Raw genomic sequence first — 14,755 nt, forward strand, 5'->3', positions numbered from 1 at the left:
TCATACTAATATCCTTTTTTATAACCTTAAACTCTTAACTGTGCACGATATTAATAAACTCCAACAATGCATTTTCGTTTATGAACATATTAATTCCAAACTGCCTTCTAACTTTTCCTGTAATTTTTTAACTAACTCTGAAATCCATTCGTATAACACAAGAGCATCACGGGACCTTCATCTTCCTCAACCTAAACTAACTAAAATGAAACATAATATTCGCTATAGTGGTTCTAAACTATTCAATAATCTACCTCCCGAAATTTCATCATCGTCTTCTAGCAAAATGTTCTCTTTTAAACTTAAAGAATATCTTATTTCAAATTATAACTAATTGTTTTCTCTATTTTGTAATATTTTTTTTAACTTAGAAACTTTTTCGAAATTGCTTCCTTTACTGTTGGTGCGTGTGTGTGTGTGTCTGTTGATCTATATGTGTTTGTGTATTTATATGTTTAAATTTATATATATAAGTATATAATCTTCTTACATGGCTTCCCAACATACAAGTTTCAATTGGATTTTTTTTTTTCCAATTGATCGATACTTTCTTGGGTTTTTTTGCCTCTTTCATTTTGTATATAACTGAATCATCTTTTTATACATTATGATTTACTGTATTATATCTCTAAAAAAAAATATTTATTTATAAAATATCAGAAATTATAATGTTTTTTACTCAAATATGAATGAAAGAAATAAATGTTTATTTGAATTTGAATTTGAATCAGGCTGTCCTGGTGGTTTATGTGGACGTCCAGGATGCTTGGAGCGCTGTCCTGTTTGTTATAATGGAGGTGTTTGTTCCGCTGATACTTGCTCATGTGTCTGTCCAGGTGGGTTTCATGGTTCACAGTGTGACCAGGGTAAGTACATTTTATACAGAAATGGTGCTACATTTTGTTTTCACAACCTGATAGCAACTGTGCATTTTCATAGGCTTTTAAGCATGTACAAAATGACTTTTCCTTTGACAGCTGCATAGTCTCATGGCACTTGAAAACAAAATGTTGCTGTTTAAACAAAGGTATACTGAATTCAAAGGTAAATATGTGTCTTAATGAAGATACTGTTTGTATCCCTTTTGAAATTTAGTTTGTGATGAACGAGACAATGTGTTTGGCACAGATTGCAGTACAACATGTAGTTCAGAACCAAATGGAAACTGTAGTGGAAAGATATTCTGTTATCCGGATCCACTCGGCTGTATTTGTGCGTCTGGATGGATGGGACAAAATTGTGATCAAAGTAAACTTTTACATTGCATTGTTTAAATCATTTCATACACTTTAGTTAAAGTTTGCTGCTTGTCCTAATAAGTATAAGGTAACCAAAAATCTTGAATTTCTAATAATAGTAAATAAAAAGTAATGATTTTTTTTAATTCAGTGTGCGAAGATGGATATTATGGACCAAACTGTGATCTTGAATGTCATTGTAGCGATGGGGACTGTGACTATGTTGCTGGATGCGCTTCTGGTTCCGTCTGCACAGATGGATTCATTGGTGACACTTGCAAAGGTTTGTTTTGACAATTAAGACCTAGGTGGTTTGTAGTAGTTGGTAGTGCAGTGTACATATCTGGCTGGTGTGCACTTAAAAACACATACAGTATGCATATTTTAAAAGAGGGTTACTCTGTCGCGAACTAATGAATGAGCGCTGTTAGCAGCTTGACATTGAAGGGACTCTTAAGAAAGCTTTTTGTCTGATAACATCAAGTCCACTATGTTTTGTATGTATAAAGTGCATTATCAATTTTGTGAGCGCTATATAAGCAACATATATTATTAATTACGTTTTGTAGTTTCTAGTAAATTGTATAAAAATATTTCAATGTCAGATCCTGGCCCTGACTCAACCTGTTCTATCGGTGATTTTGGTGAGTTGTGTGAACTTCAATGCGAATGTGATTTTCAACAGGCTTGTAACAGAACCACTGGTGAATGTTTACCATGTAAGTACTCAAAATCTACTATAGTGCACGAGTTGCTTTTTTGTGCTCTAAAGTTTGTATTATGAAATATAGAAATCAGGCATTGTCCTGTATTCTATACATTGCTAGTATAAGTCTCACACAAAGGATTAGACAAAGAACATTGTCGGCTCTACCCCTATCCCTTGTGTTCTCTGTAAATACTCTCGCTTGCACTGAAGAAGTGTGTACCTGAAAGCTCTACAATTTATTTCAGGCTGTTTTACTTTATCGTTCTAAATGAGCTTTTTACTTATTTTATTTTATCCACATTTATTGAGATCCACCCACAGCACTGTTTTTTTTTTAAATTTGCCTTTTCATTTATTTATTTTCATTGTAATACTGTAGATCAAAATACAACAAGTTGTGAACAAGGTTTTTATGGGGAATATTGCACCCTAACATGTCCATGTGGAGCTAATAAGGCTTGTGACAGAGTAACCAGCGAGTGTTATATAGGTAAGATACAGACAGGAGAATTTATAGTTGTCATATCATTTGTTACTGTGGTGGATGTTGACGGCTTTTGGTGGAATTGTAACTACAATGTCTTTTTTAAATTTAGTAACTACAACAGAAGAACCAACTACAACAGCAGAACCAACTACCACAGCAGAACCAACTACAACATCAGAACCGATAGTGACAACTATGGACATAATAACTCTTGAAGTGACAACTCCAGAACTGACAACTCCAGGTACTACATCAATTTAATTACCTGTATTGAAAATATGTGAATTCTTATATTTCCACTGTCATGAGATTCCTATTTTCCAGAATTTATTGACCTATCATATTTAAGTGAGATATTATCCTCAGTGTATAAATAGATCTCAAGTTTTCACAGTTTCTCTTCTGCATTGTGTCATAGAATTTACTTAGCAACCTATAGTCCTATCCATACTAGTCACACTTGTTGAGTAAAATGTTTTCCATAAATACTAAGTATTTCACTTAAGTCAAAATTGTATTATATTGCTCTCAAAATACATAAAACTAACCATGAACGATATTATAAATGAATTTAAGGGTTTTTAAATTAGCTTAAGTGTGAATGAAAAATATGGCCACTGTGTTTAATCATGATTCAATGACATGACTATCATCATTTAAAAAAAAATGTTGACAATTGTATGTGTTGTATTAAATAAAATATAAAGAATAAACATTATTTTATATTCTGATACTAAACATATTTATACAAACTATTGACAGAGTTGATGGAAACTGTACTGTATACAGATCAACCTGAGATTGTTATTACGGAGGTAGAAGTGGTTATGACCGAAGCCGCAACAACCACCATACCAACAACTACCGAAATGGTGTTTACAACGGAAGCAGCCACAACGATTATTACAGAAGGTACATATGCGCCAATTCATTTTACAATGTTTAGGCCTAAAATCCTGGAACCACAGCTGTTTTTAGAACAATAAATTATATTATACAGTTTTATTGATGTTCAATGAATATTTTTCCATTTTAAATTGTTTAATTGTTTAGAACCATCCTACCCGCATGAGTTTGCATGTACGTTTAATGTGAATGATTCGTTGGTAGTTCCAACCACTGCTCAGCCTACGACGTTTGCTGTTCCAATGAATATTTACACATCACTTTTACAAGTGTCGGATCCTGAATCTAACAATACTACGACTGAACCCACCACAACGATACAGCCAACAACAACTCCAGACTATGGCACAACACCAGTCTATGACCCTTTTGATGAGATTGACGCTGGTTGTATGGTCGATGGTGAATACACGCCATTTTTTAATAACCTTGATGAATTTGTAATGCCGTTCGGTATACATAGTAAAGCAGTTGAGGTTCCGCACCGTGGAAAGAATGACACAGTGGTGTTGTCAATGCCATTTCCAATTCCTTGTGCGGTGTCTCCGTTGGAGTGTGATAGTGGTTTGACCGTGTCTTTCTGGGTAAGACTAACACTCGATGAACTACTGAAACCGGGAGATAAATATTTCATATCAACTGGTAAGTTTGTTGCATTCATTATCATATCAAAATGGCATTTTTTGCAATTTTACAATAAACAATGTTTATGATTGGGTATTAGTTCTTTAGTTAAAGGAAATGACAATTATTCTACTGCAGTAACTACATTTGTTTACTGCAATAACGTATGATATTAGTTTGTTTCTATTGAAAGGTTTATGAAGCAGTGACTGCAATAAAAGGTTGTATGATTACCTACAAAAGCTTGCCAAATATTGCATAAATAGGTCATAGAGTAAACAGTAACTGCAGTAAAATAATAATGTTGACAAGGTCACTTTAGGGGATAAATGAAGTATGTACATCATTCCTTTGCACAATTTTTTGGCATTTTGTTCAATTGTTTATTTAGGTCCGCCAGATCAAGCAGGTTTTGCTGTGTATCACAATTCTGCTACACTGTATGTAGTTGTGAAGGATGGGAACCGTATGTGGAAAGTCATTTTGTCTGGTGGTTTTATTGTTGGTGATATCTGGACACAGATTGCCTTTACATGGGATAGAGTTGGTAGTTCGGGATTAGAGGTATGCTTTATGCTTCTGTACAATCAAAACTGTGCCGCCATTTTGAAAGCAGTACATTGCTATTGAATGTGTACATACAGTAGTAAGAATAAATAGATCAATAATAGCAGATATTATTTATATAAGCAGAAACTGTAAGTTGATGTATTGTACATTTCATATAAGTAGCAACTTCTGTTGTAGAGGCAGAAATAGTATGTTGTACAACATTAGCAGCAGTAATAGAAACCTTATATGAAGCTGCAGATATGTAGCAACTACAGTCAATTCAAATACCGGACTCTCGCAAAACCAGAAGTTCAACTGCAGCAAAATATTTTTTTTTTAAATATAGGTGTTTGTTGATGGCAACAAGAAAAACCAAGAATCAGAGTCAACGCCTGATGTTGTCGCAACAAGCCATGGTTATGTGACTATCGGAGCACGACTAGGGTCAGATGTCGAAACGGTAATGGATTCGACAGAGACATTATTTGACGAGCTCTACATTGCAGATCACTATCTTCCAGAATGGGGAAACAGGTCCACAATATTAGCAAGAGGTGTTGGTAAGTATGTTTTTTCCACAAGAGTACTACAGCAACCTTATTACCTATAAGTTAGATGCTTCAAATATATTTTCTGCCATCAATGGATCTGTTTTTTATTTATTAATTATTATATTTTATTGCTGTTACTTATTAAATTTTTGTTTATATCTCCAGATCAAGATGATTGTAAGAGTAATGAATGTGTAAACAGTCACTGTCTAGATGCTGGTATCGATTCTTATATTTGTGACTGCTTTCCTGGCTTCAATGGAACATTTTGTGAAAATGGTAATTGTTCTTATGCATTCTATATCAAGTTATCTAAAAGTCTACAGCTCGGTTTAGACTAATAAACTGGTTTGACAAAAAAATTGTGATGCCTAAATATGGTAGTGATATGATGTCATCGTGTCCATATATGGGCACATCACATTTTTTGTCACATAAAATTTGATAGTGTAGTTTCACTAAATTTGTTTAAAAAGAAGTTGAACTATTTGTGTTGTAGTATATATGAACTCTATCAATAAAATGATACAAAGTGTCATATCCCCTAAATAGAGATTAGGTATTATTAAATTAAAAATTAAATATAATACAAACATAATTTTCTCCCTAAATTTATCCTAAGGAAGGGACTATTTTATACTTGCTCATGTACATATTTTATTGACATGTTGCATTTTTCCCAGGTTAGTCAATAAAAACTGAGCACTATAAACCAGGATTTCAAAAAAACATTGGCAGACTAGGTTTATTTCTTTATATTGATTTCATAAGACAATATTATTGTCCATATATTTTGATAATTTGTTATGTTGTATTTTTAAGATATTAATGAGTGCCATAGTAACCCATGTATTAATGGCAAATGCATCGATAAAGTCAGCCAATTTATCTGTGAATGCGAATTTGGTTTTGAAGGAATTGTTTGCGAAATAGGTATGTACTATTTTTTAAACATCATATTGGTTAATCAAAATAATAATTGTCTTTTGTACAGCACCTAACCAAAATAAATTTTCTATAAAGCGCTACGACCACAAGGCTCGAACTAGGTAGAAATGATATCATTTCATATGCTATGCGAAAGAGATGGGTTTTCAGCAACTGTTTAAAGATATCAATAGAGTTGGAATTCTTGATTAATTGTGGCAAGGATATAGATGAATGACAAAGATTTCTGCAAGTGTTTTGGAAGGAGACGAGCAAGTAATAGATATGAAACAGTTGAGTGTAGTGCCTCTTGTGAAAGTACACAATAACACAAGTCACAGTATTTACAAATATTTTACTTTTTTTTAGATACTATTCCAGATTTTGTATTTGATAGTTCTTCAACTGCTGATATTGCTCCTGAAGATTTGCGTAAGTTTTTAAAAAGATTTGATTTGCCGGTCTACACATCTACAGTGTATTTTGCTTGTCTCTATAGTTCATTTAAAAACTCTATTATACCCCTTTCACACCAAAACTCCGGAGTGTCTCCGGAGACACCCCGGGGTTTATGACCATTCAAAACGTCGAGAAACTCCGGAGATACCCCTTTCACACCAACCTAGCAACTCCGGGGTTTATAAAATAAAATTGTAAATGTCGCCCTCTATTTTGTTTGTTTACATAGCGACGATCATTAGAATCATTTTAATTAATAATATGTTTAATTTAATAATTACTTTCAAAAGTCTCAGAAGTAATATAATGTTTTATTGATACTACTTATTATTTTTTAACCCGCTATATATGTTGTACAAATATTTAAAGTATTTTGAAATAAAACTAAAGCAATGAGTGATCGTGTGAGGATGACCTTTTGACCCGAAACACTCCGGAGTTTGATGTTGGTACCTTTCACACCAAAACACCGGGGTGTTTCCGCAGTTCGCTCTCCGGAGAATGTTCAGCTGTTCAACCCCGCAGTTTTAAACTCCGGAGTTGCTTGATTTTACCTTTCACACCAAACAGCGGGACGTCAACTCCGGGGTGTCTCCGGAGTTTTGCTTTTGGTGTGAAAGGGGTATTAGACACAATTTCAGAGATATTTTAGCTCTGTCTTAATAGACATACTGTAAGGCCTCACAAAAGTCTGTTACAATATTATTAAAGTCTGTTACAATATTATTAAAGTCTGTTACAATATTATTAAAGTCTGTTACAATATTATTAAAGTCTGTTACAATATTATTAAAGTCTGTTACAATATTATTAAAGTCTGTTACAATATTATTAAAGTCTGTTACAATATTACAATATCACAGTCTTAGTTGCAGAAACCACCAACCAACCAGGTAGTTATGAATATTGAGGGGGTTGTTTTGATTAAAAATCAATACAAGCTACCTTAGCCACTATATTTTAATTTGGTTTTTTTGCATACCTTTTTTTTATAGTTAATAACACAGATGTTCTTTACGAACCACTTTATGGATTGGCACAGAAGTACACGCCGTTCTCCAACACGGATGCCGGCTTCCCAGATGGCGGTCTATACACAACTATAACAATTGGACGTGGTGACCTTGGAAGCAGTTATGTTGCTCTCCTTTATCCTGGTTCATTGGTGAACGCTTTATTTAGTGAAGAATTATCGCAGGTGAATGGTGAATGCCTTAGCCAACCAAATAGGTGTGCTGATGGATTTTCCAGTTCATTATGGGTTAAGTTTGAAGCCAACAGTCCCACTAAACCAGGAATTATTATGCATGCTGGTGTACAGCCTGGTCAAGGTCCCTTTGCTCTTTTCGAGTTCACAGCAGACTCTCAACTTCAACTCACTGGTTTGTATTTGTACTTTTATTAATAGTATGTTTTTCTTTGTAGTTTATACAGCTTACAATTCTCTGGTTTATAGTTTTATTTTGACATAATTGCTCAATAAAGATTAGTAACACAGAGAAAGACATTGATACTTAAATGATATAACAGAGATACATACTCTGATGAACAATGATTTAACAGAGTTGATTAAAAAGCCTGAGCATTGAATACAAGAATTTAAAAACAAGTATTTTTGTTTACATTGTGCAGACCTGAATCTCCTTCCAAATCCTAATCATTGACAAGTATTATAGAGTAGATGACCCAACATTACTTCACGTCTATAATCCTATTTATAAATATTGTATGACCAAGTATAGTCCTGGGGTCTGGGTAAAATATCTGGCGAAAATTAGGGGGTTATGCTTCGTTACCAATGGAATTGAGTCTGACCACAGTACTGGGTTTATCTTAAGTTAAGGAGTGGGATAATACGTGCAAGATGTAATTATAATCAGAGATAATAACATTATTTTACATTAACAGTGAACTACAGTACTGTAGAATACAGAGGAAAGACTGTAGATTATGTGTTCATTCCTAATGTATGGCTGAACCTTGCTGTAACATGGCGACGAGATGTAGGTGTATCTATGTACATAAATGGATATTCACTCAAATTACTAAAAACATTTATTGATACTTCTGCTGATGGACAAGGATGGTTAACAGTAAGAAGCTCTAATTCTTTTTAATGAATCAAATGGAGTGGCTTGGTAGTTTAGATGCCTGCCACCTGTCCAATGTCATTTTGAACAAAATCCACTGTTAAAGATTTGCAATTGTTAAATTAGAATATCTAAAGGCCAACTCATACAGCATCGTATGACGAAGTTCGATGAACCGTCTCATCAGTAGAAAAATAAACATGTTTAAAGTTTTCCCAAAACCTAAAAACTATCTCAAGACGACTCGTCGTACAATGCTGTCTAAGTTGGTCTTTATCATCTATGTAAACAGGATTGTCACCTTTCAGAAGGAAAGTGAATAAAACCAATTATCGTTATCCTTGCCAATATGTCTAAATTGAAAATAAATAAAAAATGCTGTTCATATTCTTTATTCTGTATTAATCATTCATATGAATTAATAATGTTTGATTTTTAGGTGGATGCACCTGGAGATACAAGCAACTTTGTCACTCTTGGAACTCGATTTGAAAGTTTTATGACAACTGTCCCTTATCATGTTGGCGACTTTGTCATTTTTCATCGATACATCTACGAATTTGAAGCTCATCTATTTCTTGGTGTCACAGGTAAATACTGTAGTTACAGAGCTTTCGATTTGTGAAGTTCATAGATCATGTGAAGGCATTGTGTGTATCCCACGAAGATTGGATGTGCTTGCTCACTAAAAATCCAGATGATGACCAACGAATTCAGGATTTTTTAAACAAGGGAACGTTGATTTTTCATTGCAGCTGTCAAGCAGTAAAAAATGGGCAATATTGTATTGGTAAATTTTTTTGTATGTGCGTGGCCCCATGGAAGAACAACCATGTGTTAATATGGGCCTCCATCGTTAAATAAAGTTGAATTTAACATTAATAAGTAGGTTGTTACAGATTAAAAGCTTTTTTTTGTTCTTAACCGGAGCTAAATTTATTTAGTTGAAAACTGAGGACCATCATATTTAAATGTTAATACTATACACCTTTTAGCTGAAGAGTTTGTGTTTTTCAACAATGCAACATACTATTGGACAACCGATGCGTATATACGAAGGTTCACTCCCACAATCACGGCATATACACCCAGTGTGTCTCGTACAACTGACTATGTCAAGGTTGGTAGTGCTGATCTAATTGTTGTTGATGGTTCTGACTACAAGGGAAGTGCCATCCTGATTGATGGTATTGAAGACCAGTGGATTACATCTGGTGAGCAATAAAAAGATTTATTTCTGTCTTTCACGTTATAAATAAGTTTATATTTACATTGTCCCAATTTTTAACTGCAATATGTTAACCTTTAGCTATTTTTAAAAATATTTTTATACCTGAATAAAATTTAAAAAAAGATAAACATTTCCCTATCATGGTGATTATTGGTGGTTTGAAAACCAACCGTAGCATTTGACGTCTATAATCAAATATGAACACTGCCTTTATTAATGGCCTAGCATAACATTTTTAGTTGGCCTAGCTCCACATAGCCGTTGTTGGCCCAGCCCCACATAGCCTTTTTTGAAAGCCTGACTATATCCCTATTTAACTTGAATAAAACAGTCAATCTTTCCACTCATGAATGGAGTATATAGTCTCCTCATTCAACTCATAAAGATTCATTATTTGTATTTACATTTTTTTTATAGCTGAATTGAATGGAACTTGTTTTAGCAACCCATACCTATGTCAAGAAGGTGTGACCTATTTATTTACTGGCAAGTTGACCCCTGTCAATGATGAGGAGTACCATTTTGTGTTTAGTACCGGTGAACAATCTACCAGGGGCGTGTCTCTATACCAACGAGGCGTCAAATTGGGGGCAGCATTGACAGATGGTGATAAACGATGGATCGTTGAGATAGACTTCCAGCCTGATCCAGGTTAGATTCTTTATTTATTTTGCCACACATATAATTTATTTAAGGACATCATTAAGTTAAATTACGGGTCAATCCTTTCAATATTTCTGTCATTATAAAGTGTTTCTTTTTTTTTCAGAAAAATTTCTAAAGATTGCGATTTCATGGAATAAAACATACGGTATGTTGTTTTACATTGATGGATATGCGATAGCAGCAGATTATGTGGGCTACCGAAAGATACGGGAGAATGATCTTGATTATCGCCTGTCAATTGGACGTCGCAATGACTTTTTGAGCATGTATTCCAAGCTTATCTTTCAAGAGTTTGTATTTTGGGAGGAATTCGTTCCTATCTGGAGGTCATTAGAGTTTTTTGGTTTTGTGGGTAAGTTTAATTTGTTGTAACATCTTTCTAAACCCTACCTATAGAGTTATTTTAGTACTAGAAAGTCAACTCGGTGATATTAGAGTGAAGTAGGACATGGCTGCCCTATCTCTTTAAAAATATAATGAAAACTAAACTTACTGTAGACTAGTAACACCATGGTGTTTTTTTAGTGTCATTTTTAAGATTTATATTGTATATTCTTTTAGATTCAAGCTACTATAACAAGCCATTATTATTCTGGGACGCAAAACATTTGATTAGCGCTAGTATTAACACACTTGAAGCAAACATGCTACTTCGAGCAAATGGGATGATCCCTTCAGACTTATTTGTAGGCCCAAGTCCTGGAGTGAATCTAATAGCTGATAAAATAGTAGACCTTACAGCAGATGATGCTCACTTGTACCTGGGTAAGTTGTCAAATGAGACGATCGCTTCAGACTTAATTGTAGGCCTAAGTCCTGAATTAAATCTAATAACAGATAAAATAGTAGACCTTACAGCAGACGGCTCTCACTTGTACCTGGCTAAGTTGTCAAATGAGATGATCCCTTCAGACTTATTTGTAGACCTAAGTCCTGGAGTGGATTGCTATACAACAGTCTTAACTAAGCAGATAAAATAGTAGAGCAGACAACGCTCACTTGTACCTGGATTGTTGTCAAAAATAATGATTTGATTTTTTGCGATGTTTACAATAATAAAAACAACATACTTATTTGATCACTCAGGTTATATGGAATATAGTTGCTTGTTCACAACTAGCTGGTGTCCAGAAGGAATCAGTTTGGCGATGTGGATCAATATAGAATACCAAAGTTTTACTTCGCCAGTCATTGTTTTCAGGTAAAATAAAAATTACTTATAAAAATAAAAAATGAAATGATTTTCTTTGAATTTAACTTGAGCCTCTTTAGTTGCTTCTACCTTTACAAGCCTGTCCAACACCTTTTAAAGTTGAGTCTTAACATTTGTCCTCTATTATGGGCTTTTCCGAGAATCATGGGGTTTGTTTATGCTCCAGCATCCTCTCTTTACTTCTGTATGTGAAAGCATACTTATATAAATTTCAAGATGTTACCACCTCCCATGTCAGTGCCTGATTTTACTGGGATTTTTTCTGTTCTGAACATTTAAAACAAATATACGTAGTATAGTTGCACTTATGAATTCCATTATCTTGTTAGCTCTGGAGATGGAACTGGTGCTAATGGCATTGCAGTGTACTTCACAAACAATAAGTTGGTGTTTGTTGTCAACTCTCAAGGTGTTTCCCTGTCGGTTCAAACACCTGTATCTGAAGTAAGTGAAGTCAAATAAAAAATATTTTCGATGGGGCTTTTTTATTTTTACAATGTGCCACTCGACTGCACACTTGATGCATGTTCATGTTTCTGAGCATGTGCAGAATGAATTTTAAAAATTCTTCAGCTGCTTTGTCAAGTGTGTACATCAAAATGAAAATAAGCTTTCTAATTAACTAATCAATTAACCCTCTGAACATTACAAAAATACATCAAAATCTGGACGTAATTATATTTGATTGTGTGGTCAATGGTATGATACACTTCATGAAAGACGGAGGTTGCAGGTTATTCAGCCAAAGAAACGTTCCAACAACAAAAATGTATATTTCACTTTTGTTAACATAAAAACCATAGAAATCACAGATCGTGGCCATGGAAGCAATTTTTACAAAAAAATATAAATACAAAATTCACAAAAATGTATGGACAACCTCAAGCTTGGTTCCCACTAGAATGTAACGCAAGGACGTAAACGCAACGCAAGCGTTTTAACCAATGACAAGCGAAGTTATAGACAGTTAGCAATCACAAGCGAATAAGCCATCGCTTGTGATTGGTCAATTCACTTGCGTTGCGTTACGTCCTTGCGTTGCGTCGCTAGTGGGAACCACGCTTAAGGGGCTACGTCAGGTGATAAGTCTGGTGGTTGAAAGTCTGCGTTTGTGTATAGAAGGAAGGAACCTTTTGGAGCTTTCTGGATCTTGGTAAAGTTTTTGTTGTCTTCCCTATTGAATCAAATTACAACATTTGATAATTATTAATTTTTTTCAGGAAGTATTTCCATCAGGAAAATGGAACAACCTTGCTTTTACATATTCAGAATTTGAAGATATGTCCATCTACATTAATGGTGTTGTATCTTTTGTCACCAACGATACACAGCCACTGCCTGTGTCGACAGGTGTATGGGTTGGGTGGACTAACTCTAACAATTACGGATCTGCCAGTTTTAAGATCCATAACCTTGCACATTGGGATTATTATGTTTTCGCAAGGAAATCTAAACAGTTCTTGGGAATGTCAGGTATGAAGATATTTCTTATTTAGTTCTCCATAAATATTATTTTTATTATTATTTATTCAGGCAAATTTACAAATATGATACAAATTAACAAATTAAACAAACACGACGCAAGAAGAAAATATAAAATCATAGTCACTAGCTGCCAGGAAAGCACAAAATTAGCCTAAGCCACTGTCACCAATTAGGTGTGTACCTTAACATTAAATTAAAACATATAAATTAAATAATGGTCATGATGTGAGATATCTATAATCCACCAGTTCACTATATATTGCTGAATAAATGTGAATTGAATTGAAAATGATTACTACATGGAATTATCACCTTCTTTTGGACCAATCAGTGGGCTGGGATCTTTAACATTTTTTTGTATTCTTATGAAATTGATACTAGACTTCCAAGTTGACTGTTACTACAACAAAGATTACTGCTGGGTATTTGATTCTGGTTTGTCTATTGTGAACCAATTTGAAATGAGCCTCACTGGAAGCCAATTTGTTGGTGACCACACCTTGGACGGGCGTGCCGTGAAGACAGTCAGTGGTGAACCAGGTTGGATATCACTCGGCGATGGATTTGGTAACAACTGCCCGTCTGATCCTTCTTTGTGTACTGGTGGATTGGCTTTGACTGTATGGTTGAAGATTAATGAGGCAGCCAATGGTTATTGGTACAATCGCAACACTGGTGGTTTCGGGTATCTTCTTAGTCTTGGGGCTGAAACTCCAGGTAAATTTTAATTATTCACATTTCTGTTGTTTTATTATCATGCCCAAATAAAGATACTATATATGACCACTACGTATAGACTTTCGAGGGTGGATCTAAATATACTTTTATTTATACAGTAGAACCTGTATTAAGAGGACACCTTCAGTACCAAAAAAGTTTCCCCTGAATAGGGGCTGTCTGTAGTCTTAAAACATATACTGTATTGTCCATCATTTATTTCGTGGGAAAGTGTCACCTTAATAGAGGTTTCTCCTGAATAGGAGTGCATGTTCTACTGTATATTCATTCAAAAATTTTCAGAATTTTCTTAAATTATTTTAACATTTGTCTTTAGGTGAACGTGGCCTAATCATTAAACAGTCAAAGCATGGACTGTTTGTAGAAGTAGCTGATGGATCAAAACTGTGGACTGTAAATGTGCCAATCAGCGAATTAACCTATAATGTGTGGTTCCAGTTGGCAATGACATGGTCAGCTTCTGATGGACTTGATGTCGTTTTTGGAGAGACGATAGTTGGTTCTGACGTAAGTAGAACGTATAAAAAAATATATGAAACAGATGAGTGTTGTATGCTTTGAAGCGTTAATAATTCATAGAGATTCATATCATGTAAAGTAGACCACAATGTCAACAGCTCATTGAAATATGCTGGGTAAACCACCTTTAAGATAAACCTTTTTCCTAACAAAGTGTTTCCTTAATAAGGGTGTCTCCAGAAGAATAGGTGCTGGCCGTAGCGTTTTAACATAATTATACTTCCCCTTGTTAGTTTTATGGTAAAGTTTCTCTTTATTGGTGTCTCCTGAATAGGGTTATCCCTTGAGTAGGGGTGTATGGGTTTCCCAAACAAGGATTTCTACATGTTACTATATACAGGTGGTCTGATATTATTCTTT

The 14,755-nt window shown here is 34.5% G+C and overlaps 1 protein-coding gene across 1 annotated transcript in view; it reads left to right on the forward strand.

The window, feature by feature from the left end:
* Nucleotides 1-14,755, forward strand: part of LOC140057606 (uncharacterized) — a 59,757-nt gene that overhangs the window by 24,676 nt on the left and 20,326 nt on the right. The window contains exons 29-53 of the mRNA XM_072103322.1: nucleotides 732-866; nucleotides 1,096-1,248; nucleotides 1,390-1,521; nucleotides 1,844-1,957; nucleotides 2,327-2,437; nucleotides 2,544-2,678; nucleotides 3,197-3,346; nucleotides 3,488-3,982; nucleotides 4,356-4,528; nucleotides 4,863-5,076; nucleotides 5,233-5,346; nucleotides 5,890-6,000; nucleotides 6,364-6,426; nucleotides 7,449-7,835; nucleotides 8,362-8,546; nucleotides 8,983-9,133; nucleotides 9,539-9,757; nucleotides 10,192-10,425; nucleotides 10,544-10,792; nucleotides 11,002-11,205; nucleotides 11,527-11,641; nucleotides 11,983-12,097; nucleotides 12,874-13,126; nucleotides 13,520-13,855; nucleotides 14,193-14,383. Coding sequence (XP_071959423.1) covers nucleotides 732-866; nucleotides 1,096-1,248; nucleotides 1,390-1,521; nucleotides 1,844-1,957; nucleotides 2,327-2,437; nucleotides 2,544-2,678; nucleotides 3,197-3,346; nucleotides 3,488-3,982; nucleotides 4,356-4,528; nucleotides 4,863-5,076; nucleotides 5,233-5,346; nucleotides 5,890-6,000; nucleotides 6,364-6,426; nucleotides 7,449-7,835; nucleotides 8,362-8,546; nucleotides 8,983-9,133; nucleotides 9,539-9,757; nucleotides 10,192-10,425; nucleotides 10,544-10,792; nucleotides 11,002-11,205; nucleotides 11,527-11,641; nucleotides 11,983-12,097; nucleotides 12,874-13,126; nucleotides 13,520-13,855; nucleotides 14,193-14,383 — 4,739 coding nt within the window. The remainder of the gene's footprint in view (nucleotides 1-731; nucleotides 867-1,095; nucleotides 1,249-1,389; nucleotides 1,522-1,843; nucleotides 1,958-2,326; nucleotides 2,438-2,543; nucleotides 2,679-3,196; nucleotides 3,347-3,487; nucleotides 3,983-4,355; nucleotides 4,529-4,862; nucleotides 5,077-5,232; nucleotides 5,347-5,889; nucleotides 6,001-6,363; nucleotides 6,427-7,448; nucleotides 7,836-8,361; nucleotides 8,547-8,982; nucleotides 9,134-9,538; nucleotides 9,758-10,191; nucleotides 10,426-10,543; nucleotides 10,793-11,001; nucleotides 11,206-11,526; nucleotides 11,642-11,982; nucleotides 12,098-12,873; nucleotides 13,127-13,519; nucleotides 13,856-14,192; nucleotides 14,384-14,755) is intronic.

This window comes from Antedon mediterranea, chromosome 8, assembly GCF_964355755.1.
Source record: "Antedon mediterranea chromosome 8, ecAntMedi1.1, whole genome shotgun sequence".
In the NCBI taxonomy this organism is placed as follows: Eukaryota; Metazoa; Echinodermata; class Crinoidea; order Comatulida; family Antedonidae; genus Antedon; species Antedon mediterranea.